The sequence below is a fragment of the Coregonus clupeaformis genome, chromosome 4 (genome assembly GCF_020615455.1).
Source record: "Coregonus clupeaformis isolate EN_2021a chromosome 4, ASM2061545v1, whole genome shotgun sequence".
NCBI lineage: Eukaryota > Metazoa > Chordata > Actinopteri > Salmoniformes > Salmonidae > Coregonus > Coregonus clupeaformis.
In genome coordinates, this window is record NC_059195.1 from 3913960 (window position 1) to 3941300 (window position 27341).

The 27341-nt window shown below is 40.5% G+C and overlaps 1 protein-coding gene across 10 annotated transcripts in view; it reads right to left on the minus strand.

The window, feature by feature from the left end:
• Positions 1-27341, minus strand: part of obsl1b (obscurin like cytoskeletal adaptor 1b) — a 97600-nt gene that overhangs the window by 61688 nt on the left and 8571 nt on the right. For 2 of the 10 annotated variants that reach the window (XR_005996993.2, XM_041863260.2), the window contains exons 5-22: positions 24534-24845; positions 23363-23629; positions 22945-23220; positions 22467-22742; positions 21850-22125; positions 21256-21531; positions 20627-20902; positions 17645-17920; positions 12552-12827; positions 11203-11478; positions 10303-10578; positions 9699-9974; positions 8766-9050; positions 7910-8185; positions 7412-7684; positions 6971-7246; positions 4999-5274; positions 4530-4805 (exon numbers count right to left, since the gene is read on the minus strand). Coding sequence is in view for 9 of the 10 variants with exons in the window: in XM_041863260.2 (XP_041719194.1) it covers positions 4530-4805; positions 4999-5274; positions 6971-7246; positions 7412-7684; positions 7910-8185; positions 8766-9050; positions 9699-9974; positions 10303-10578; positions 11203-11478; positions 12552-12827; positions 17645-17920; positions 20627-20902; positions 21256-21531; positions 21850-22125; positions 22467-22742; positions 22945-23220; positions 23363-23629; positions 24534-24845 (5001 nt within the window). In the remaining variant the exon portion in view is untranslated. The remainder of the gene's footprint in view (positions 1-4529; positions 4806-4998; positions 5275-6970; positions 7247-7411; positions 7685-7909; positions 8186-8765; positions 9051-9698; positions 9975-10302; positions 10579-11202; positions 11479-12551; positions 12828-17644; positions 17921-20626; positions 20903-21255; positions 21532-21849; positions 22126-22466; positions 22743-22944; positions 23221-23362; positions 23630-24533; positions 24846-27341) is intronic. The other 8 variants (XM_041863269.2, XM_041863279.2, XM_041863286.2 and 5 more) reach the window with 8 other exon arrangements.

The window sequence follows — 27341 nt, forward strand, 5'->3', positions numbered from 1 at the left end:
CCGGAAAAGACAGAACAAACAATACAACAAATATTATGGTTAAACTCAAATATACTAATTGATTTTTTAAAAAACATTATTTTTGTAATAAAAAATAAATAAAAGGTATCATCTTTGTAAATGATATCATAAATAAGACTGTTGGAGTTATGTCACACATGCAGCTAACACAAATGTATGGAAATGTCTGCTCTACCCAAAATTACAACCAACTAATTGCAGCATTACCGCAAAAATGGAAGAGACAAGTTGACGGGGGAAAACGTAAGAAACTTGTCTGTCGGCCCTGCATTAAAGACCAAAATTGGTCAAAGAAAATTGTGATAAATAAAAAAGTACACAAGTTTCATTAAAGGACAAAAAATTGACAGCTGTGCCATATAGATTGCAAAATAGTTGGGGAGAGATTTTCGATTAGGTTCAAATCTGGGCTCTGGCTGGGCCACTCAAGGACATTCAGAGACTTGTCCCGAAGCCACCCCTGCATTGTCTTGGCTGTGTGCTTAGGGTTGTTGTCCTGTTGGAAGGTGAACCTTCACCCCAGTCTGAGGTCCTGAAGCAGGTTTTCATTTATTTACATTTTAGTCATTTTAGCAGACGCTCTTATCCAGAGCGACTTACAGGAGCAATTAGGGTTAAGTGCCTTGCTCAAGGGCACATCGACAGATTTTTCACCTAGTCGGCTCGGGGATTAGAACCAGCGACCTTTCGGTTATTGGCACAACGCTCTTAACCACTAAACTACCTGCCTGATCTCTCTGTACTTTGCTCCGTTCATCTTTCCCTCGATCCTGACTAGTCTCCCAGTCCCTGCCGCTGAAAAACATACCCACAGCATGATGCTGCCACCAACATGCTTCACCGTAGGGATGATGCCAGGTTTCCTCCAGACGTGACGCTTGGCATTCAGGCCAAAGAGTTCCATCTTGGTTTCATCAGACCATGGAATCTTGTTTCTCATGGTCTGAGAGTCCTTTAGGTGCCTTTTGGCAAACTCCAAGTTGGCTGTCATGTGCCTTTTACTGAGGAGTGGCTTCCGTCTGGCCACTCTACCACAAAGGCCTGATTGGTGGAGTGCTGCAGAGATGGTTGTCATTCTGGTAGGTTCTCCTAGCTCCACACAGGAACTCTGGAGCTCTGTCAGAGTGACCATCGGGTTCTTGGTCACATCCCTGACCAAGGCCCTTCTCCTACAATTGCTCAGTTTGGCCGGGCGGCCAGCTCTAGGAAGAGTCTTTGTGGTTCCAAACTTCTTCCATTTAAGAATGATGGAGGCCACTGTGTTCTTGGGGACCTTCAATGCTGCAGACATTTTTTGGTACCGTTCCCCAGATCTGTGCCTCGACACAATCCTGTCTCGGAGCTCTATGGACAATTCCATTTACCTTATGGCTTGGTTTTTGCTCTGACATGCACTGTCAACTGTAGGACCTTATGTAGACAGGTGTGAAGCCTTTCCAATTAATGTCCAATCAATTGAATTTACCACAGGTGAACTCCAATCAAGTTGTAGAAACATCTCAAGGATGATCAATGGAAACAGGATGCACCTGAGCTCAAGTTCGAGTCTCATAGCAAGAGTAATACTTATGTAAAGAAGGTATTTCTATTTTTTATATATTTACAAAAATGTCTAAAAACCTGTTTTCGCTTTGTCATTATGGGGTATTGTTTCTAGATTGATGAGGAAACAAATTAATTTAATCAATTTTGAATAAGGCTGTAACATAACAAAATGTGAAAAAAGGGAAGGGTCTGAATATTTTCCAAATGTCCTGTATATATGTATATACAGTGGGGAGAACAAGTATTTGATACACTGCCGATTTTTCAGGTTTACCTACTTACAAAGCATGTAGAGGTCTGTACTTTTTATCATAGGTACCCTTCAACTGTGAGAGACGGAATCTAAAACAAAAATCCAGAAAATCACATTGTATGATTTTTAAATAATTAATTTGCATTTTATTGCATGACATAAGTATTTGATCACCTACCAACCAGTAAGAATTCCGGCTCTCACAGGCCTGTTAATTTTTCTTTAAGAAGCCCTCCTGTTCTCCATTACCTGTATTAACTGCACCTGTTTGAACTCGTTACCTGTAAAAATGACACCTGTCCACACACTCAATCAAACAGACTCCAACCTCTCCACAATGGCCAAGACCAGAGAGCTGTGTAAGGACATCAGGGATAAAATTGTAGACCTGCACAAGGCTGGGATGGGCTACAGGACAATAGGCAAGCAGCTTGGTGAGAAGGCAACAACTGTTGGCGCAATTATTAGAAAATGGAAGAAGTTCAAGATGACGGTCAATCACCCTCGGTCTGGGGCTCCATGCAAGATCTCACCTCGTGGGGCATCAATGATCATGAGGAAGGTCAGGGATCAGCCCAGAACTACACGGCAGGACCTGGTCAAAACCATTAATAACATACTACGCCATCATGGATTAAAATCCTGCAGCGCACGCAAGGTCCCCCTGCTCAAGCCAGCGCATGTCCAGGCCCGTCTGAAGTTTGCCAATGACCATCTGGATGATCCAGAGGAGGAATGGGAGAAGGTCATGTGGTCTGATGAGACAAAAATATAGCTTTTTGGTCTAAACTCCACTCGCTGTGTTTGGAGGAAGAAGAAGGATGAGTACAACCCCAAGAACACCATCCCAACCGTGAAGCATGGAGGTGGAAACATCATTCTTTGGGGATGCTTTTCTGCAAAGGGGACAGGATGACTGCACCGTATTGAGGGGAGGATGGATGGGGCCATGTATCGCGAGATTTTGGCCAATAACCTCCTTCCCTCAGTAAGCATTGAAGATGGGTCGTGGCTGGGTCTTCCAGCATGACAACGACCCGAAACACACAGCCAGGGCAACTAAGGAGTGGCTCCGTAAGAAGCATCTCAAGGTCCTGGAGTGGCCTAGCCAGTCTCCAGACCTGAACCCAATAGAACATTTTTGGAGGGAGCTGGAAGTCCGTATTGCCCAGCGACAGCCCCGAAACCTGAAGGATCTGGAGAAGGTCTGTATGGAGGAGTGGGCCAAAATCCCTGCTGCAGTGTTTGCAAACCTGGTCAAGACCTACAGGAAACGTATGATCTCTGTAATTGCAAACAAAGGTTTCTGTACCAAATATTAAGTTCTGCTTTTCTGATGTATCAAATACTTATGTCATGCAATAAAATGCAAATTAATTGCTTTAAAATCATACAATGTTATTTTCTGGATTTTTGTTTTAGATTCCGTCACTCACAGTTGAAGTGTACCTATGATAAAAAAATAACAGACCTCTACATGCTTAGTAAGTAGGAAAACCTGTAAAATCGGCAGTGTATCAAATACTTGTTCTCCCCACTGTACATACATATTTACAACAAATATATATGGGGGATTGTAAATGATGCAGACAATTACGTTGATCGAAGCTACAATCTACCTTCAATATTAAAGCTGTTCTACAATAATAATACAAAAATAACCTGGGCTGTCAGACAAAACTGTCGGGAAGTCAATAGTCAGGGACTGATTTATAAGCAAATTGCTTTGATAAAACAATTCAAATAAACAGATCGGGGACGTTACTCTTTTAATCCACCATGAGCAGGTGAAGGTTAGTAAAGTAACCCTTGCCTTCTCATAGTTAGTAAAAATCACAATGCACACCAGATGTTGGCAGAAACACTTGTTTTCCTCTTTCTTTTTCACTTCTGATGGGTTTTCACTACTAAACTTGACATATTGTTCATCATCAGTATCCTATGGAAATGAGAAGGGGCCACAGTCTGGTTTCTACACCAGAGGTTAATGGTTATCTGTAGGAGGAATGTATATGGTGGGGTCAATTAAGGTTGGATATGAGCTTGGGGCTTAGAATGTTCCTGAGTAAGGATAAGGCAATCACAGGGTTTCGGTCACTGATAAGGGTGGATAGCTGTGGATCATTGAGGAATGGGGGCTGAGGTCAGGTCAGGTCACATTAAGGGAGAAGGAATAGTTTATTACCCGCATCACTTAACTTCCTGCCTAGCAATAAAGATGTAATGTTTAGAGGGAAGGAGGAGACTTCACCCAAATTGGGGTGTATATACTTGTGACTGTTCAGCTGTCTGACCCATTGGGTGAATAAACTTGGTTTGAGCTTTACTGGTCGTCCGTAAGTTTTTTACTGTGATTATTTAGAATGTACATTTACATTTACATTTACGTCATTTAGCAGACGCTCTTATCCAGAGCGACTTACAAATTGGTGCATTCACCTTATAGCCAGTGGGATAACCACTTTACAATGTAACACTACAAAACATAGAAATGTGCCGTTTTCACATATGTTGATGTTGGGGTGGTGCTGGAGATGATGAATATGAAGTTGACATTTTTTAAATGTCTCTTTAAACTAACACCAACATTCAATGCTTCATGAAGCCTTCATAAACCTTTCGTAAGGACTATATAGACGCTTCAGAAATTATTTATAATGTGACGTTACATAAACAAGATAGCATGAACCTACTAAACAAGAACGTGTACCTTTCACAGTGATACAGAACACCATCTTATCATCCCCGGCATCACAGGTGTACTCTCCAGAGTCGTCGATCTCAGCATTTAGAACCACTAGTGAACGGAAAACACCCTGCTCCTCACTGCAGTAGCGCTCATTGTCATCGATTTTCTTATTGTCTTTGTACCAGACGACCATGCAGTTGGCTCTCGAAAGCTCACACCCTAAGACAATGTCATCTGATGCGAAGAACTCCTTTTGAGTATTCACATCGTTTTTTCCCAGGATCTTTACAGGTGTCTCTGAGAATGAAAACAGCGAGAAAGCAAGTGCAAGGTACTTTAATGTGCATCTGTATGGAGAAACATAAAGAGCAAGGTACTCTAATGGGCAGCTGTATAGGAGTAACATGAACAGTGACAAAGCAAGTGAAAGGTACAGTAACAGGCAGCTGTATGGACTAACATGAATATGAAATTCAATTTATATATCTACCTTTGATCTTGACCTGGAAGTCCATCACATCATCCTTGGCATCACAGACATATTTCCCAGCGTCCTCCAATGTCATGGAGTGGAAGGTTAATTGCCGCATGACGCCATCCTCAATAACGGTGACATTGCTGCTCTCTTCCATTTCCTCCCCATTCTTCTTCCAGCTTACCGCGGCATTTGATCTGGACACCTCACAGTCAAGAACCAAAGAATCTCCAACAAACCTCTCAACCCCAATTGCCATCTTTCTTGGGCGTACAAAACGGACAGGGGGATCTGTGCATAAAAATAATCACTTAAAAATGAAGCATCTCTTCATCAGTAAAGTGGTTTCTTCTTGTGACATATTATGCACTGTGCACCAGCAACAGATCACTAAGGCACCAATAATCATTCAACACTCATACAGTACCAGTCAAAAGTTTGGACACACCTACTCATTCAAGGTTTTTATTTTATTTGTACTATTTTGTATGTTGTAGAATAATAGTGAAGACATTAAAACTATGAAATAACACATATAGAATCATGTAGTAACCAAAAAAGTGTTAAACAAATCAAAATATATTTTATATTTGAGATTCTTCAAATAGCCACCCTTTGCCTTGATGACAGCTTTGCACACTCTTGGCATTCTCTTAACCAGCTTCATGAGGTAGTCACCTGGAATGCATTTCAATTACAGGTGTGCCTTCTTAAAAGTTAATTTGTGGAATTTCTTTCCTTCTTAATGCGTTTGAGCTAATCAGCTGTGTTGTGACAAGGTAGCGGGGTATACAGAAGATAGCCCTATTTGGTAAAAGACCGAGTCCATATTATGGCAAGAACAGCTCAAATAAGCAAAGAGAAACGACAGTCCATCATTACTTTAAGACATGAAGGTCAGTCAATACAGAACATTTCAAGAACTTTGAAAGTTTCTTCAAGTGCAGTCGCAAAACCCATCAAGCGCTATGATGAAACTGACTCTCATGAGGACCGCCACAGGAATGGAAGACCCAGAGTTATCTCTGCTGCAGAGGATCATCAGAGTTACCAGCCTCAGAAATTGCAGCACAAATAAATGCTTCACAGAGTTCAATTAACAGACACATCTCAACATCAACTGTTCAGAGCAGACTGTGTGAATCAGGCCTTTATGGTCGAATTGCTGCAAACAAACCATTACTAAAGGACACCAATAAGAAGAAGAGACTTGCTTGGCCCAAGAAACATGAGCAATGGACATTAGACGGGTGGAAATTTGTCCTTTGGTCTGGAGTCCAAATTGGAGATTTTTGGTTCCAACCGCCGTGTCTTTGTGAGATGCAGTGTGGATGAACGGATGATCTCCGGATGTGTAGTTCCCACCATAAAGCATGGAGGAGGAGGTGTTATGGTGTGGGGGTGCTTTGCTGGTGACACTGTCTGTGATTTATTTAGAATTCAAGGCACACTTAACCATCATGGCTACCACAGCATTCTGCAGCGATATGCCATCCCATCTTGTTTGGGCTTAGCGGGACTATCATTTGTTTTTCAACAGGACAATGACCCAACACACGGCCAGGCTGTGTAAGGGCTATTTTACCAAGAAGGAGAGTGATGGAGTGCTGCATCAGATGACCTGGTCTCCACAATCGTCCTACCTCAACCCAATTGAGATGGTTTGGGATGAGCCGGACCGCAGAGTGAAGGAAAAGCAGCCAACAATAGCTCAGAATATGTGGGAACTATTTGAAGATTCTCAAATATAAAATATATTTTGATTTGTTTAACACTTTTTTGGTTACTACATGATTCCATTTGTGTTATTTCATAATGTTGATGTCTTCACTATTATTCTACAATGTAGAAAATGTTACAAATAAAGAAAAACCCTGGAATGAAAAGGTGTGTCCAAACTTTTGACTGGTACTGTAAATAATCTGTTTGTTTCTACTTTGGATATCAAGTGCCATTGAAAAAAGTTTATGATAGTAGACATCTGTACCTGCGATGTTGACAAAGAACGTCATGTTGTCATCAGCCGTATCGCACACATATTCGGCTGAATCTTTGACTGTGGTCTCAGGTATAATGAGTCTCCTGTAGACCCCATCCACCTCTAAGATTAGGTTGTCATTTTCCTCCACCTCAAGCCCATCCCTATACCAGCGCACCACAGCATTGGGCCTTGAGATCTCACAGCTCAACACCATCCTCTCAGATGTTTGCTGGCAGAGCTCCATTTGCGACTGGCTTGGAGATACAATTTGTACTGGAGGCTCTAGAAAAAGACAGCACCGACAATACATCAAGACATGCAGTATGACCAAAACACTTATTGTTTGAGTAAGTAGTGATCTCATGTGACAGAGAAAGCCAGTTATTACAGCAAGCATTGTGAACCTTCATGAAAACAAGATGTTGTGCTCTTGATTGCTCCCCTTACCTGTTATGCTGAGATGAAAGAATATTGAATCATCAGCCGTGTCACAGACATATTCGCCAGAGTCTTCGATTCCACTACAGAGAATCTTCAGTCGCCTGTAAGGGCCCTCAATCTTAAGCTTAATATTTTCACTTTCTTGCAACTTTTGCCCATCCTTGAACCAGTTTACGACACCATTTAGACGTGAGAGTTCACAGCTAAGAATGATCTCCTCTGGCACATGCCGATCAAGGTGGACATCTTCTTTAGGGTATACAATCATCACTGGTGGCTCTGTAGATGACACAGAGTTATGTGAGTGAGAACATCACAGCAAACATCACATCTCATAGCATAGTCTTCAAAGTGCAATTCACAATTGCCAAATACTTGTTTTACGGTTCATCACATAGCTTATGAATGCGGTATGCCACTAGATTATGAATCATTCACAAAAATGATGTTCAGTAGGCTTGATTTGATTTTGTACTTCATTCAAAGTCCTTGCTAAGTCATTACCTCGTATGTTAACCTTGAACATTAAAGCGCTGTCTCCGGCACGACATGTGTATGTCCCAGAGTCTGACAGCTGAGCTGACTGGATGGTCAGCATCCTAACAGTGCAATCTGCTTGTATGGCAACGTTGTCACTAGACTGCGTTTCAACCCCATCTTTGTACCACTGGACAATAGCGTCAACCCTGGACACCTCACAGGACATAATAAGACGATCTTGTTCCACAACACTTTTGAAGAGGTCTTCCTCAGGGATATCAACAAATGTCACCGGAGGTGCTGCAGAAAAAAATAAAAATGGTTCAGTGGAGTGAAATAACAAGAAAAGTCTTATTATATGTAAGGCCTGCTTTGTGCAGGTTAAACATGCATTGACGTCAAGCACTGATGATGATGCATTGACTTCAAGCATTGATGAGGATTGCCTGGATAGTTCTAGAGAAGTCTGCATCCACTGTTGAAGCAAAGATAAACTGTTAATACAAGCTGTGCAAGGATGTAGTGCAATTAGGTCATGGGGACAATGACAGGTCAGAGTACATGCTTTTTTTCTCCTCCGATGACCTCTTCAGGTGTTTAGCCTTTAATGAAAAGTATCAAAATATCTCATGAATGGCAACAAGAGATGACAAAAGGAAAAAAAACTATTATGATGACCATAGCTCAGTTTAAGAACACAAATGGCTACTACGTTATGTGTTTTTAAGGGGAAATGCATAAGTAGCTCTTAAAAGCAAAACTCAATGAACATGTCCAATGTCCAAAGATTGCGTGGTCTGAAAAGGAAATTTCAATCTGCAACATGAAGTTATTAGTCACATGTCGAACTTGACATTAACGGAAAAACTTTACATGTCACCTTTCACATCCACATAGAATTCGCTGATATCATCTGCTGTTTTACAACTGTACACCCCAGAGCTTGAAAATGTGGCTGATTGGATAATCAGGGTCCTCATGGTGCCCTCTGATTGGATGTGTATTCCATATTGTGGGAGGAGCTTTATTCCATCCTTGTACCAGCAGATCTGTGCACTGGGGTCTGAGAGCTCACATTGCAGTACAATAGGACAGCCTGCTTCAATGGACGTGTTCCTCTCAACCTCTGGGGCAGCTGAGAACCTCACTGGTGGAGCTATAGGTGCTTTAATTCATTTAAAGAAATATATTCAATGGAGGTATCATGCTAACATTAACATGTACATACAAAAGCAATTTGATGAAGTACATCTGAAGATGTATGATATTATGTGGCTACGGACCTGGCTACTTGTTAAGGGTTGTCTAGAAACTAAAAAGAGGGCACAATTAAATAATTGTTGTGTCTAGAGTCACCAGAGTTTAGGTTATTGCTTTAACAAATATCTATTTTGTAAATATCATGAGATTATTTGAAGGAGATAGGGGTACTTCACTCATCACAGGAGGTTAGACACTTGAATGCTGAAGCTATTAGTTGCACTACTTTGAGCATAGCTGTCCAATTTGTACCTGAAAAGGTGTTGCTTTTCCGAGAGTATTTAGTGGTAAATCTTACAGATCCTTTGAAGTAAATTAATTAATTTAATTCCATGCAATCAAAATCAGCATTTCTCTTAATCAAATCTGCTACTATAAATACTATCAAGCATCCACTTTTCTACTGTGTATATCACATAACTAACTCTTCCAAAGGAGGCTTAGGCCTACTAATGACTGATGTTCAATACAAACCGACAGCTTGCACGCATTACGAAGCATTAATCGACATATTAGTTAGTGATTTTGACCAAACTCAAAATTCTTAGATCACCTGCAACATCCACCTTGAATGCTATGCAGTCATCTACAGCCTCACAGCTGTACACCCCAGAGTGACTGAGCGCCGCTGATTGGAGGATCACAGCCCTCAAAGCGCCCTCTGATTGGATGTCGACTCCATTCTCTGGGAGGAGCTTTGTTCCATCCTTGTACCAGTACACCTGGGCAGTTGGATCTGAGAGCTCACATTGTAGAACAATGGGGCATCCTGCTTCAATGAACTTGTTCCTCGCAACTTCTGGAAGTGCTGAAAACCTCACGGGAAGAGCTATGGAGTTTTCAAAGCATTTAGAAATAATTTTTAACGAAACACGAAATGCACCTGTTTCAAAGTGCTGATTCTTGTTCTATGTTGGAATATTAAAAAAGCTATGGGTACCTTTAAAACCTACTGTAGATCCCAGTTTTTCAGGGATACACCCATTACTACAAAGATATATATTGTATCACAACTATTAGTTACAATACAAAAGGGTTGAATGGTTTTAAAAAACGGAATGAAATGGATATTACTATTGGTTCTTTGTAAGTCATATAGAACATGTGCTACACCCCTAAAATACTGTTAATAAAGGAGGCATAGAGAGGAAAATCACCTTGAACATCCACCTTGAATGTCATGGCATCGTCCGCAAGACTACAGCAGTAGAGCCCAGAGTCAGAGAGCTCAGCAGAGTGAATTACTAGTCTCTTCACATTGGCTTCGCTTTGGATATCGAGGCCAGTTTTGGGAAATAGTTTCATTTCATCTTTAGACCAGCAGACCTGGGCTAGAGGATCTGAGAGCTCACATTGCAGTACAATGGGAGTGCCAATTTCTACAGACTTGTTCCTCTCCATTGGTGAAAGTGGCATGATCTTCTGTGATGGATCTAAAGGGTATGAATGTGTGTGGGGAGAAAATGGTAGGGCTATGAAGTTGTGTTGCAAGAAAATTGTATTAAGTCTTGTGCACACCGGTTGCATCAAACTATGCATTCTGGCGGAAGTCCATTTATTTCAATGGGAGACAATCCGCAACCGCTCCGACTCATATGCCGGACTAGGTTGCGGTGCATAGCTCTGCGTGTAGTTTGTCGCATGCGTTGGATTTTACCAACCTGCTTTGCCATGCGGTTTCAGACACGGAAGTAGATAAACCACCGAAGAAGTTGCTAATGTGTAGCGTGATTCTTTTTGTTATGATGCTGTGCATGGATTGTGAAGACTACGTAAAATGTACTGTACGGCAAGGTAATGATGCAACCTGTGTGCACGTGACGTTAGGCTACTTCATTGATTAAAAAACACATATTGATCTAGCGGTGCTAAAGTTTTAATAGTTGTGGAAGGAAAGTAGTAGTTAATGTCCTCCCAGACCATCAAATATAATCACACATTAGGAACTGTAAGAGTTAAGGAAAATATTACAATAAATGAACAGTGGCTAAACCAGTGAGGAAATAAGCATGAGCTCCTACTATCTGTTGTGTAGCTATAACATAGCTGCAAATCACCTTTGATCTCCACTTTAAATGTGATGGTATCGTCTGCTGTTGAGCACTCATATGTTCCACCATGTGATATTTCAGCTGATTGGATGAGTAGTGTCCTTTTGATGCCATCGGACTGGATTTCTATTCCACTTTGAGATAGGAGCTTTGTTCCATCCTTGTACCAGTACACCTGGGCAGTTGGATCTGAGAGCTCACATTGCAGTATAATGGGGAAGCCATCTTCAATGAACTTGTTCCTTTCAGCTTCTGGAAGTGCTGAGAACCTCACAGGTGGAGCTATAGGTGTCAATGATCATAAAGGGGATCATAAATAAATTTCTCTTTCACAATGTTTAATTGTCGTTAAAAAAAAATCATTATTCAAAGATTTTTAAGATATGCAATATTTCATTATGAAAGGGCTATCTTATGGGGGAAGAAACTGCAAACACACCAAACTGATTAAGATGGCTCAAATGACAGAAAATCATGAAAAAGAGATGCCAGACACAGTTAACAAAGACAAGACACAAAGCAGGAACAAACAAGAACAGAAGAGCAGAGAGTGCAAGAGTCAAGGATTGTGCAATCTCAAAGCCGCTAAAGGTTTACAGACAGAATAACATGAAGGACAAGAGACAGGCAAGTGAGGCAACAAATGACAAAGAGGTGTCTTCATAAGAATGAAGGAGGATAAAAGTAATTTGTTAAACAAAAGATAAAGGTAATTGTTTAAATAAAAGATGAGTCAACATGTATTAAGTAGGCACCAGGGCATAATTCACATGCATATCAAAGGCTCTTATGGAATGGTTTGGCATGTGCAATATCCCCTTTACACCCAATTGTAAGATACGAACCAGTACACTAATCTCAATAGCCAAATAGGTATAAACAAATTCTCCTCAAATGTTGTCCATCGGGTCTTCACTAACTTATTTATATCTGCACCATATTGCTTGAACTTGTCTTCAAAATGAGAGCACAATTTCTTCTAAGCAATGGTTGTGTTTTTATGTGATTGCTTAGCCTTCAAAGAAGACTATCCACTAATTGTGTGGCTGGAATAAGTACCCCATCATCAAGGCTACCTGTAACATGATTAAGTTTGGCTTTGGCCAGTTAGGGGAGTATACAGACTAGAGATCTGTGCACTTAACTTTCACATTAATTATTACTTGTGAGTTATATGTGCAGATCTCAGGTCTTAGTATCTACTGTATAAGCTCAAGAAACAAGAGAAACAGACAAGTGACATCTTTTCTGTTAGATACTCTGCCAAGCAACACCAAACACCACCAGCCATCAGTTAGTTACCACTGCAGAACATGATTGGTTGATTTTTAAATTATAGATAGTTTTAACATCACCTTTTACTTCCACAGTGAATTGGAGGCCATCCTCCATTGTCTCACAACGGTACACTCCAGAGTGAGACAGCTCTGCTGATTGGATAACTAGAGTTCTCATAGTTCCATCTGATTGGATGTCTACTCCACTTTGGGTTAGGAGCTTTGTTCCATCCTTGTACCAGTACACCTCGGCGGTTGGATCTGAGAGTTCACATTGCAGTTCAATGGGGTAGCCTGGTTTGATGTACTTTTTCTTGTCAGCTTCAGAAATTGCTGAAAACTTCAGAGGTGGAGCTACAGGGTTTAATATGGAGAACATTTGGGTTATTGAACAGGTAATGTAGGCTTATCACCTGAAATCATCTGAAACATAATCTACTGAATATTGTCTATGTTGAAAGGGAGAGAAGTAACCTCAAGAGAAGTTATTTGGGGGGGCTAGGGAAGGGAATGGTGGGGTGGGGGTGGGGGGGGGGTTCTGGGTGGGGAACGACCAATGGGTGGGTTTCCCTGTGGGTCCTGCTTTTTGTTTTAAATCCAAGGACTTATTAACACTAAAGATAATAAATACATCATTGATACCACATGTTTTTGGGGAAAAACAATGGCAACACTAGCTATTCTCTCTTGGAATGTGAAAGGCCTAAACTCACCTATTAAATGTTTCAGCTGTCTTGATATCCGAGCAAGAAACCATATTGATATAGCAATGTTCCAAGAAAAATACCTGCTCCAAAAGGACACGCATAGAATAGAGAACCATTGGTACAACCTGGCTGCTTTTTCATCAGCTCCAAACAAAACTAATGGTGTAATCATAATGATACATAAGAAACTCAAAATTACCATCTTGGGTCAAGGCAAAGACTAAGAAGGCAGAATCACTTTCCTTAAATATATCCATAATGGAAGAAAATTGCCTTTATTAATGTGTTTGCTCCAAATTCACATGATCCTACGTTTTTTAAATCTCTGAGCCGCATATTGTTAGAATTAACTGAATTACAACTGGTTATTGGGACAGACATGAATGCCATTCTGGACATGCTGGACAAATCTAACCTATACTCTCTGATTACAACTTCATTGATGCCTGGCGAGCTCATAACCCTAAAGCAAAATAGTACACTTTCTATTCAAACAGGCACAAAACATTCTCCCAAATCGATTTCGTACTATTATCTACTATTTTTTCTTTAATCTGATTAACATGCTTATTACTGCTTGATACACATTTCAGAATCTTCTAAAAGAGATGGCACTTTAATGTTTCCTTACTACAAATTCCTACTTTCTGTGAACAATTTGAAACTGAATTGAATTAATTCATAATGATTAACAAAAATTCAGTCAATGATCCTCCGATTTTATGGGACACCATTAAAGGTTTTATTAAAAACAATGCAACTGCATTCACATCTGGGCTGAATAAATCACAATTAAAGAAGATATCTGAATTGGAGAGATTGTTAATGACGTTAGAGTGTTCTCAACAAACACTTCTTTCAGACCAGGTAGCGACTACTCTTTTCAAAGTCATGACAGAACTAAATCTATTGGTAACACAGAGAGCAGAATTTGCCATCCATCGAGTTAGACTCAACCATTAATTCCAATTAGCGGATATTGCAAGTATTGAATCTGAATCAGGTGAATTACTATGAGAACAAAAAAAATAATAATAATGTTTTATCCTGAACCAACACTTGCACATCACTCCCCCATCCCACCCCCTTCTAGCTCTGAATTTGCTGATAGCTACTTTATTGAGGAAAAGTGTACTTACTATGCCTGTGATATGTGGTGGTCCCACCTAGCTATCTTAAGATGAAGGCACTAACTGTAAGTCACTCTGGAGAAGAGCGTCTGCTAAATGACTAAAAGGTAAAATGTAAATGTAGAACCAAAATGAAGACTCTCCCGCTTCTATAAAGAATTGTACACCTCTGAGTGTAAATCAACGCCAAGCCAGATTGAGTAATTTAAAAAATATATATAAGAACTCCTCTTCTCTCAATTTAGGAAGCCGGCTTGCTGGAAGCCCACATCTCTCTCCATGAACTCAAAATGGCATTGGGTAACCTGAATACAGGCAAATGACCTGGTTGTGACGGTATTCCTCCTGAAGTCTATTTAACATTTTGGAACCAATTAGGTCCACTGTTACTTTAAATGATTAACACAGCTGTTCACAAAGGTTCATTTGGAAGGTATGTAAATACAGCACAAATTTTTTATAAAAAAAAAAAGTAAGGACGCCACCCAGTGCTCTCACTATCACCCTCTATCTTTGACAAACACAGATAATAAACTATTTTCTAAAATTCTTTCATCCCGTCTCAAAACGTACTTATCCAAATTGGTACATCTGGACCGAAACAGGTTTGTTAAAAAACTATTATCCTCAGATAACCTCCGTCGTCTATTACATATCTTACATGCTTCATCAGAAATGAAAGCTCCTTGGGCAGTTCTATCTCTCAACGCAAAAAAAGATTATGATAAACTAGAATGGTCATATCTTTGGTTGGTTTTGGAACATATGGGACTTGGCTCCAATTTCATTCATATGTTAAAAATACTATATGCCAATCCCTCAGCCCTAGTAATAACAGGCAATAAATGCTCTGTTCCATTCAGAATAACTAAAAGTCGTAGGCAAGGTGATCCCATCTCACCTCTGCTATTTTTATTGTCTATGGAGCCCCTGGCCAAGGCAATTCGACAATTGAAAGAAATTACACCAACATCTCTCAATTCTACGGATAACGTCATCTCATTATATGCCAACAATATCTTACTTTATCTAGACAATGTATCTCAATGCCTCCCAAAAGCTCTGAAGACAATAAATTCAGTTCTATCTCAAGTTTTAAAATACATCTAACCAAATCTGCCCTACTGCCTCTCAAGACCCCGATGGAGGACTCCATCTCTACTTATGGAATCCCAATTGTTTTCCCATTTTAAATATTTCAGAAAAAATATATTTCCTTCCTTTAATAAAACCATTGGCAGAAACTTTAACAGAATGCTCAAATCAATTCAATTAATCCTCAGTAGACGGACTAATATCTATTGTCAAAATGAATATATTGCCACAGCAACATTTCTGTAGTTCAATGTTTCCCTTGTCTCCCCCTTCTGGTTATTGGGATCAAATCCATAGTGCGGTTAAAACATGTATATGGCAAGGTAAGCGATCCCGGATCAAATTAACAAACTTGCAAAGAAGGAAAGACGTAGGAGGACTATCCCTACCAAACTTAAATTGCATTTAGTCCCATCCTAAATTTGTTTAGACATGATTATTCCGCTCCCTGGCTGAGTATAGAGAGATATATGGTGTCTCCTATTACCTTGGAAGAGGTGTTCTTCACTGATACAACCTTTAAAAAATGTAAACTATGCTTTAGTCCTATTATTGTCCACACAATTTATATTTGCCGTAAAATTGAAAAACGATGTAATTGGGAATCAAAATGGCAAATATTTTTTTCTATATTTACAACTTAGGTCAGCTATGCTGGCTATGGAGTCCCTTGGGAAACCCAACTACCAAACCATCCAATGATGGGATTTATAAATAAATTACCTGGGCTCCCGAAAGGACTGATCTCTATACAACTTTTGGAAAGCTCATGTTCTGAGCTAGCCATTAAAAAAGTATGGTCTACAGATCTAATTGAATCTAAACAATCCTTTAACTGGAACAGAATATGGAAAAATATGACCTTGGCATCCCATAATCTGAATCATCAATTTATACATTTTAAATTTGTTCACAGACTGTATTTAACACCAAGGAAGCATTTCACGATGAGATTGGCCCCAACTCCCAACTGTTCACTGTGTCCCCTAAAGCAGGTAGGGACATTCAACCATATGATGTGGGAATGCCCTGCAGTTAAACGCTACTGGGGCAAAGTTACACAATTAATTTAGAAGTGCATGAATATATAAATATTCAATGCTTTGCATCTATTATCTTACTTAACAATCACAGCTCCTTGAATTTCTCAATCAATTAAAAATGGCAGGTAGCCTAGTGGTTAAGATTGTTAGGCCAGTAACCGAAAGGTTGGTTGTTTGAATCCCTGAGCCGGCAAGGTGGGAAAATGTTGTCCTGCTGTATGTATCTCTTATTTTATTTAAAAACATTTGTGGCAGCCTACGGGTACAGGTTTTATAAACCTATGGGATGCTGTTTGGGGTTTTAGGCTGGGTTTCTGTATAGCACTTTGTGACATCTGCTAAAAATACAATTTGATTGATTGATTGATTGATTGATCCATTGACATGGATAATGTAAATGTACCATTTGTACATGCAATTTATCTTAGAATATTGCTATGTTGTGCTAATGCTAGCATTGAATTGGCTTTCACCGGTTTGTACTTCTAAAAAAAAATCTTAAAATAGATCACACATACTTCAATCTAATTTATACCACGAGACCCATATTTGACTTGGAATGAAAGATTTTGGAATAGAAATGGTTCCAACGATTATCATACGTTTCTATGCTATGCTTCCTTACAGGCTCTACAGAAAATGCTTTGAAGTACAGAAGGTATGGAATGTAAGTATAACATCTTGGTTTGAAACAGTTCTGTTCCAATAACTTTATTTCTTCTGGAGTGATAATCCTGATATAAATTGGAATAAAGTAAGAGCTATTTTAGGATGTTTTTTTGAACCAATGCAAATAAATTGGATACCAATAGTAGCAATATTCTAACATGAGCACTATAACATACCGTTGGTGGATTGCTCTGAAGTCGACAAAGGACATATTGGGGTAAAAACGGAAAACTATGCCTTTAACACTTTGGTGCTATCATGGTTACAATTTGAGGTCTGAAATGGTGCTTCTCTACATACGTTTACCTCTGTCCATTTACTTTATATGTCAAGGCCTTCGTGAAGTCAATTGAGGAAGATGATTTCATATGTCACTGTAGTGACCGATTCCAGGTCTCTTGCACACCACAGGGATAAACTAAAGCCTAGCCATTAGCTTTGGACCTAACGCATCTCTAAAGGTCAAATTACTGTATCCTTTCATTAGCAGTGATTAAGCAGTCCAAAAAAACTGATAAAATTATCACCTTTCACATCCACATGAAACTGCATTGCATCATCTGTTGTCTTACAGCTGTAGCTCCCTGCATCAGACAGCCTTGCAGATTCCACAGCCAATGTCCTTATGGAACCTTTCGATTGCATTTGTAGTCCATTCTCTTCATATAGCAGTGTTCCGTCCTTGTACCAGAAAACATGTGCATTGGGGTCTGATATCTCACAATGCAGCGCAATGGGACTGCCTGCTGCAACGGACTTGTTCCTCTCAGCTTCACAAGGTGTTGTGATCCTCACAGGAGGTGCTGGGGGTGTGTGAAGTAGTATTAAGAGAGAATAGCATCACCATTAAGAAATATTTGCTACAATAAAATGGCTCCAGTATCGTAAGAGCAAATATCACTATAGAGATTAGTCATGCCAATACCTCTCAAGAATCTCAAATTAATAAGCAAATATCACTAATTCTGTAACGTTTGCCATATAAGTATTACATAACTGTTTTATTAGACTTGATATATACAATTTAAGGGGAGGATATTTTTGGTTAGACTGAGAGACCTATGCATACAAGTTAATGTGACTTTGAATGTATATATATATATATATACATAATAAGACAAATCGTTATAAACCACCCAAGCTCAAATTATCACAATTACTAATTTTCTGTATTATTTTAGTATGAGCAATTGTCAAATGTAAAATATTACTTATAGCAATCAGTTGATTTTTACACGATGTCAACATTGTGCCCGTCAGTTTTTTCGTTTGATAAAGCTAACGATATTTAATCACCTTCAACATCCACCTTAAATGCAATGTCATCGTTATCCAAGTGACTGTCACATTCTCCTAATTGATAGAGCTCTGCTGATTGGAGAGTTGGTGTCTTCATGGAGGTATAGCGCTCTGCTGATTGGAGAGTTGGTGTCTTCATTGAGGAACAGAGCTCTGCTGATTGGAGAGTTGGTGTCTGTATTGAGCCACACACCTCTGGTGAATGGAAAGTTGGTGTTTGCATGGAACTACAGACCTCTATTGATTGGTGAGTTGGTGTCTGCATAGAACCATAGAGCTCTGCAGACTGGAGAGTTAGTGTCTGCATGGAGCCACAGACCTCTGCTGATTGGTGAGTTGGTGTATGCATGGTGCCATAGAGCTCTGCTGATTGGACAGTTGGTGTCTGCATGGAGCCATACAGCTCTGCTGATTGAACAGTTGGTGTCTGTATGGAGCCATAGAGCTCTGCTGATTGGAGAGTTTGTGTAGACATAGAGACATAGAGGTCTGCTGATTGGATAGTTGGTGTCTGCTCTGCTGATTGGAAGGTTGCTGTCTCCTTGGAGCCATAGAGCTCTGGTGACTGGAGAGTTGCTGTCTCCATTGAATAGTGTTCTGCTGATTGGACAGTTGGTGTCTCTATGGAATAGTGCTCCACAGATTGGAGACTTCGCATCTCCATTGAATATATGTCATATGTTTGAAGATGTTGGCCGTCCTTGTAGTGGAGGATCTGGGAAGTAGAGTCTAAGGGCTCACAGTGAACCTCAACGGGGCAGACCTCTTCAATGGACCTGTTCTTCTCAATCTCTTGGTCAGCTGAGACCCTCACAGGTGCAGCTATATGCATTGTGGTGCACACAGAGAAAGGTTTTCAATTGATGTTCTGTGTGCCTTCTCTTATCTAAAAATCATTTTCTAAAGGTACTACACATCATTGTGTGTTAGCATGGAAGAGTTAAGAGAAAACCGATGGCAAAGGTTAACAATTAAGAGAGGCGACCAGATTAAGAGCTGGTCTAAAGACAAGGTAAATAAGACCTAACAGTACATTTCCTAACACTGTCAGGTAAGAACTCGGTTCACGACATCACTCATTTCTGTTTAGCCACTCATACATACATTTTCACATTTTGTGATAAGAGCTCATTGCAACAGGGACAGATTCTGGGCAGCGAAGGGAACATGAAGATTGGATGATGAGCAAGACATAAGATGGGCTTCAAGAACGGCAAAGCTGCTTGTTAGAAGCGTCATTGTTGTTTGACTCTGTTAAGAATGAAGAATGACGATATGACATACTTAACAATTAACAGGAATTAGTATGAAGAAATTCAGCCCCTCACAGACCATTCAGATGTTTGATTAAAAGCCAAAATAGCAGGGAATCAGATGAGATTGAGGGGTGATAGGATCACAAAAAAAACAACATTTAAACTACTGTCTTTATATGCTTTGAAGGATGGAATACACTAGCTAATACACCACTATTATTAGTGGCATGTATACGCTGGGTTAAAATGGAGTGTGCTAATTTTGAAATAGCATTATATCACCTTTAATATCCATAGTGTATTGGGAAGACTCATCAGATATCTCACCATTCTCACTGCCAGGGTGAGACAGCTCTGCTGTTTGAACAAAGCCACAGAGAAAACAGTAAGCTGGATGATAGCTTCAACCATGTAAATGCTTCTGTCAGATTTTGATATGGAGTAGAAAAGGGTGTATGTGGAGCACCACCTTTGATGTCCACATTAAATTGTGTGGTATTGCCAGTTGTTTGGCAGTCAAACCTCCCACCACAGGACATGTCATCTGGTTGGATGAACAAAGTCCTTATGCTGCCCTTTGATTGTCTGTCAAGTCCACTATGTGGGTAGATCTGTGTTCCATCTTTGTGCCAGCAGACCTGGGCAATGGGGTCTGAAATCTCAAATTGTTGTACAATTGAGAGGCCCGCTTCTATGGACTTGTTCTTCTCAACTTCAGGAGCAACCAAGTATGTCATGGGTGGAGCTATAGGTAATCATTGAGGGGATAATTCAGTGTGAATTATTTTGAGTGGTTATAAAATGGCTAATGTAAAGAGGCAATATCAACAATAAAGCATCTAGCTTTTTAAGTATTAGCTCAGAACATGTAAGAAGACAATTAATCCAAAAGCTACAGAAAGTGAGTTAGTCGCAACTGAAACAACAGAAAAACAAACATTTGACAGAAATCACCTTGGTTCTGTACAATTAATGGGGCAACATCTTCCGCTGTCGCACAATAATACGCCCCAGAGTTGGAGGGGTGTGCCGGTTCGACAACCAGGTTCCTCCTGATGCCCTCCATTTTGAAATGAGGTCCAGTGTCAGAGATGAGCTCTACTTTGTCCTTCTGCCGTGACACCTGGGCAATGGGGTCTGAAATCTCACAGGGTAGTTCAATGGGGCAGGTTGCTTCAAGCGACTGGCTCTTCACAACCTCTGGTGAAGGTAAGAACTTCACTGGTGGAGCTAAAGATGATTATCCATGTTAAAATTGTGGAATTTACAGCAGATAACAATATTTTGGGGGAGGGAGGGGGCTTACAGTAAAGCTTCCCCAAAGTGACTAATCTGTCATTTCTCAAACCAGTTTCAAAGAGGCAAACCTATTACTTCAAACAGTAAACAAACAACAAATATTTCCTTATTTAATGAGATGAAAAGCAAGTGTTTCAATTAACTTAAGAAGAAGAAGTAAGTCCCCACAAACACCACTTAGAGACAGACAACACAAATAGCCACCAACGTTAGTTGCATCTAATCTCCACAAAACTGTCTAGGGTTACTCTGTATGAGATTTGAACCAAAAAGCCACAAATCACCTTTGATATCCACAGTAAACTGGAGAGTGTCGTCAGAAGTTTCACAGTTGTACAGCCCTGAGTGAAAGACCTCTGCTGATTGGACAATGAGCCTCCTCATGGTGCCATTAGATTGGATGTCCATTCCAGTCTGTGGGAGGAGCTTTTCCCCATCCTTGCACCAGTAGACCTGGGCAGTGGGATCTGTAACCTCACATTGCAGTTCAAAAGGGCAGCCTGCTTCAACCAACTTGGTCTTCTCAACGTCAAAGATAGCTGAGAACGTCACTGGCACAGCTAGCAATGAGGATTAAGGAAATACCCATATTATAGAGATAAATATTTAAATGTATGCCATACAGTATATACACTTTTATGTGGCTTCAAATTATTTGAAAGAGTAAAATGAGTAAAGTGATCATCAAGTATGTGTAAATAGCTAGCCACAGCATTGCAAATCAATCGAGCACAGGTAGCAAGGCTATATGCAGTATACTGTTCTGTAAAGTTATTTGTTCATGAACACAGAGAAGGCAGGGATTATTAGTCGCATTTTTAAAAAGACACGACCGACTGTTATAGGATGTAAAGCAAAGGCAGAAAGGGCAAAATCACCTTTGATATCCACATGGAACTCCATGGTATCATCCACTGTGGTACAACTGTAAGTGCTAGAGTGAGTCAGTTCTGCTGATTGAACAACCAACATCCTCATGTTGCCTTCTGATTGGATGTCTAGTTCATGGTTTGAAAAGAGCTGTATTCCATCCTTGTACCAGTAGACCTGGGCAGTTGGATCTGAGAGCTCACATTTCAGTACAATGGGGCAGCCTGCTTCAATGGACTTGTTCCTCTCAGCTTCTGGAAGTGCTGAGAACCTCACAGGCGGAGCTAAAGATATGTTTAAGTCTTAGATTATGGTAATCCATAATTACATTGTTGGTTTGATTAGAGAAATCATGATATTGTTGGTTTGATTAGACAAATCATGATTTCATGACTTCAAATTCGGTTTTGTCAGTTTAAAATGGCAGTTTTTTTAACCTATAATCGAAGATCAAGCAGGTTAAGCATTGTATTGTAATAAAAGAAGGGATGATCATAAAGCTGCATTGTTAATAGGCAGCAAGAAAAAGAGCGACAGAAAACATACAGTACAAGACCATCATTAGTAGCTTTGCTAAGAGGGAGCTTGTTAATTTTCCGTAGAGCCCAAAATAAAACTTTTTCACCTTTGATGTCCACATTGAACTTGATGGTATCACCCTTTGTCTTGCAGCTGTACGACCCAGAGTGGAATATCTCTGCTAACTGGACAACTAGTGTCCTTGTGATGCCATCTGACTGGATTTCTATTCCACTTTGAGGTAGGAGCTTTGTTCCATCCTTGTACCAGTACACCTGGGCAGTTGGATCTGAGAGCTCACATTGTAGTACAATGGGGCAGCCTGCTTCAATGGACTTGTTCCTCTCAGCTTCTGGAAGTACTGAAAACCTCACAGGTGGAGCTATGGGTGTTTAGATGTTATGATGGTTTTTTATGTCTGTGTGTTACTTTCATATTATGTTTGATTTGTGATGTTCAAGTGCAATCATCAAACTTAATACAAACTTGTGGAACAGATGTCTATCAGGTCAGAAGATCACAAGAAAATGTGTTAGTAACCTTGCCAGAAAAAATGAGTTTAACAGAAACCACTTGCCACTCACCCTCAACTTCCACGTTGAACCTTATGACATCATCAATGGCATCACAGCAATACACTCCGGAATGGGAGAACTCTGACGATTGGATGACAATTCTCCTCATTGTGCCTTCTGACTGAATGTGAAGACCCTCGACTGTGTGTACCTCCACCCCATTCTTGTACCAGTGTACTGGGACTGCGGGATCTGACAACTCGCAGTAGAGTACAATGGGGTTGCCAAGTTCAACAAATTTATTACGATCCATCTCTGACAGTGGTGTGAACTTCACTAGAGGAGCTGCAAATTTCAGAAAAATCATGAGCATTTTTCTCATCACAATTATAGTGCTTTGACCAAAATTCAATTGCCTTACTATAATACAGTAAGAAAGGAAATTTTTCTCATACACCTATAATTTTTGGAAGTAATTAGTATGTACCTTGAATATAGAGTGCTGCTGAATCTCGTATTCCATAGGCAATGAATGTGATCTCAGCCCCGTTGTCTGTATCTCGTACACCTCGTATGCGTAGTGATTGGTGCGTTCGAGACCGCCGCATGGAGTAACGGTCGTCCTCCAGAAGCTGAGTGCCATTCAAGAACCATGAGCCAATAACTGAGGCAGTGAGCTCAATTGAGAAGCAGGCATCCTGGCCTTCTGGCACCAAGGCATCCTGTAGGGGGGCTTGTATTCTGGTCACAGGGACTGAAAAACATAGCAATATTACACCTCAATTACGCTCTGCATTCTCCTTCAAACTCAAATTCGGTAACACCTTATGCAAAGCAGGTTTCAAAAGAGTTATAATGTTATGTATCTCTATGATTTTGTTTCAGTTAGCATTTAAGAGTTGTGCCACATTCAAGCTGGCTTGATTTCTGATTGTCTCCACTTGTTCTAATGGTGTTTGTTGAGCACAGAATTCAAACTAGCTCACAGTTCAGTCATTTGAAGTCAGAGTAGCTAGCTAGCTTTTAGGGATCAGGTTTGGATCATTAGCTAGTTGCTGAATGGCTAGCATGTTAAGGCAATTGAATGCTAGTTAGCTAGTACAATACTAGCTTAATGTTATGCTAGCAGATGATAATGCTAACCAATGTTTAGCTAGCTAAACATTTGGCTAGCTAGCAGAATGAGAGTAGTTACGGCAGTGAATTCTTTTGACAGACATCACACTAGCTCTAGCTAGTTGTCTAGCAATGGCAATCTAGTTACACCATCAACATTAGCATACCTAGCTAGCTAAAGTGTTACATTAGCTAGCTAGCAATGCAAAAAAAATAAACATTCTAGTAGCAATGGAAATACAAATCAAGTTTTGCCATCTAGTCAAGTTTGGCTTACATTTTACATTTTACATTTTAGTCATTTAGCAGACGCTCTTATCCAGAGCGACTTACAGGAGCAATTAGGGTTAAGTGCCTTGCTCAAGGGCACATTTACGTCATTTAGCAGACGCTCTTATCCAGAGCGACTTACAAATTGGTGCATTCACCCTATAGCCAGTGGGATAACCACTTTACACTTAGTACTTGAATCCAGCTTGACTCTAATGTGCCAATCGAAAGGTATATGTAGCAGATTTACAGTTGGAAGGGCTTCTGCTTACCCAGGTGAACTGCCCTTGGGAATTCCACATTGTTGCTCCTGCCATACTTGTTGACACTGCATATGCGAAAGCGATAATCTGCCTCGCAGGGAACGCTGTCGCCAAGAATTTCCACTGAGGTGGCCGAGTCGGTTGTCAAGCACTGCAGCCACTCCTGGGAGCCGGTGCCCACCTCTTGCCTCTCCAACACGTAACCCGATGGGGGGTTCTTCCGGGTGTCCTGCGCCGGAACCCAGGAGAGGAGGGCAGCGTTGGCACGCTCTGTGTTGATCTGCACACCCACTGGACAGCTGGGTGGGCTATGCCTGGCCGCTGGAAGCAGAATGTACTACAGTTGAAGTCGGAAGTTTACATGCACTTAGGATGGAGTCATTAAAACCCGTTTTTCAACCACTCCACAAATTTCTTGTTAACAAACTATAGTTTTGGCAAGTCGGTTAGGACATCTACTTTGTGCATGACAAAAGTAATTTTTCCAACAATTGTTTACAGACATATTATTTCACGTATCACAATTCCAGTGGGTCAGAAATGTACATACACTAAGTTGACGGTGCCTTTAAACAACTTGGACATTTCCAGAAAATGATGTCATGGCTTTAGAAGCTTATGATAGGCTAATTGACATCATTTGAGTCAATTGGAGGTGTACCTGTGGATGTATTTCAAGGCCTAACTTCAAACTCAGTGCCTCTTTGCTTGACATCATGGGAAAATCAAAAGAAATCAGCCAAGAACTCAGAAAAGCTAGACCTCCACAAGTCTGGTTCATCCTTGGGAGCAATTTCCAAACGCCTGAAGGTACCACGTTCATCTGTACAAACAATAGTACGCAAGTATAAACACCATGGGACCACGCAGCCGTCATACCGCTCAGGAAGGAGACGCGTTCTGTCTCCTAGAGATGAACGTACTTTGGTGCGAAAAGTGCAAATCAATCCCAGAACAACATCAAAGGACCTTGTGAAGATGCTGGAGGAAACAGGTACAAAAGTATCTATATCCACTGTAAAATGAGTCCTATATCGACATAATATGAAAGGCCGCTCAGCAAGGAAGAAGCCACTGCTCCAAAACCGCCATAAAAAAGCCAGACTACGGTTTGCAACTGCACATGGGAACAAAGATCGTACTTTTTGGAGAAATGTTCTCCTTTTGGAGAAATGTCCTCTGGAAAAAAGTATTTAGTCAGCCACCAATTGTGCAAGTTCTCCCACTTAAAAAGATGAGAGAGGCCTGTAATTTTCATCATAGGTACACGTCAACTATGACAGACAAAATGAGGAAAAAAAATCCAGAAAATAACATTGTAGGATTTTTAATGAATTTATTTGCAAATTATGGTGGAAAATAAGTATTTGGTCAATAACAAAAGTTTCTCAATACTTTGTTATATACCCTTTGTTGGCAATGACACAGGTCAAACGTTTTCTGTAAGTCTTCACAATGTTTTCACACACTGTTGCTGGTATTTTGGCCCATTCCTCCATGCAGATCTCCTCTAGAGCAGTGATGTTTTGGGGCTGTCGTTGGGCAATACGGACTTTCAACTCCCTCCAAAGATTTTCTATGGGGTTGAGATCTGGAGACTGGCTAGGCCACTCCAGGACCTTGAAATGCTTCTTACGAAGCCACTCCTTCGTTGCCCGGGCGGTGTGTTTGGGATCATTGTCATGCTGAAAGACCCAGCCACGTTTCATCTTCAATGCCCTTGCTGATGAAAGGAGGTTTTCACTCAAAATCTCACGATACATGGCCCCATTCATTCTTTCCTTTACACGGATCAGTCGTCCTGGTCCCTTTGCAGAAAAACAGCCCCAAAGCATGATGTTTCCACCCCCATGCTTCACAGTAGGTATGGTGTTCTTTGAATGCAACTCAGCATTCTTTGTCCTCCAAACACGACTGAGTTGAGTTTTTACCAAAAAGTTCTATTTTGGTTTCATCTGACCATATGACATTCTCCCAATCCTCTTCTGGATCATCCAAATGCACTCTAGCAAACTTCAGACGGGCCTGGACATGTACTGGCTTAAGCAGGGGGACACGTCTGGCACTGCAGGATTTGAGTCCCTGGCGGCGTAGTGTGTTACTGATGGTAGGCTTTGTTACTTTGGTCCCAGCTCTCTGCAGGTCATTCACTAGATCCCCCCGTGTGGTTCTGGGATTTTTGCTCACCGTTCTTGTGATCATTTTGACCCAACGGAGTGAGATCTTGCGTGGAGCCCCAGATCGAGGGAGATTATCAGTGGTCTTGTATGTCGTCCATTTCCTAATAATTGCTCCCACAGTTGATTTCTTCAAACCAAGCTGCTTACCTATTGCAGATTCAGTCTTCCCAGCCTGGTGCAGGTCTACAATTTTGTTTCTGGTGTCCTTTGACAGCTCTTTGGTCTTGGCCATAGTGGAGTTTGGAGTGTGACTGTTTGAGGTTGTGGACAGGTGTCTTTTATACTGATAACAAGTTCAAACAGGTGCCATTAATACAGGTAACGAGTGGAGGACAGAGGAGCCTCTTAAAGAAGAAGTTACAGGTCTTTGAGAGCCAGAAATCTTGCTTGTTTGTAAGTGACCAAATACTTATTTTCCACCATAATTTGCAAATAAATTCATAAAAAATCCTACAATGTGATTTTCTGGATTTTTTTCCTCAATTTGTCTGTCATAGTTGACGTGTACCTATGATGAAAATTACAGGCCTCTCTCATCTTTTTAAGTGGGAGAACTTGCACAATTGGTGGCTGACTAAATACTTATTTTCCCCACTGTAGATGGAATCATGAGGAAGGAAGATTATGTGGATATATT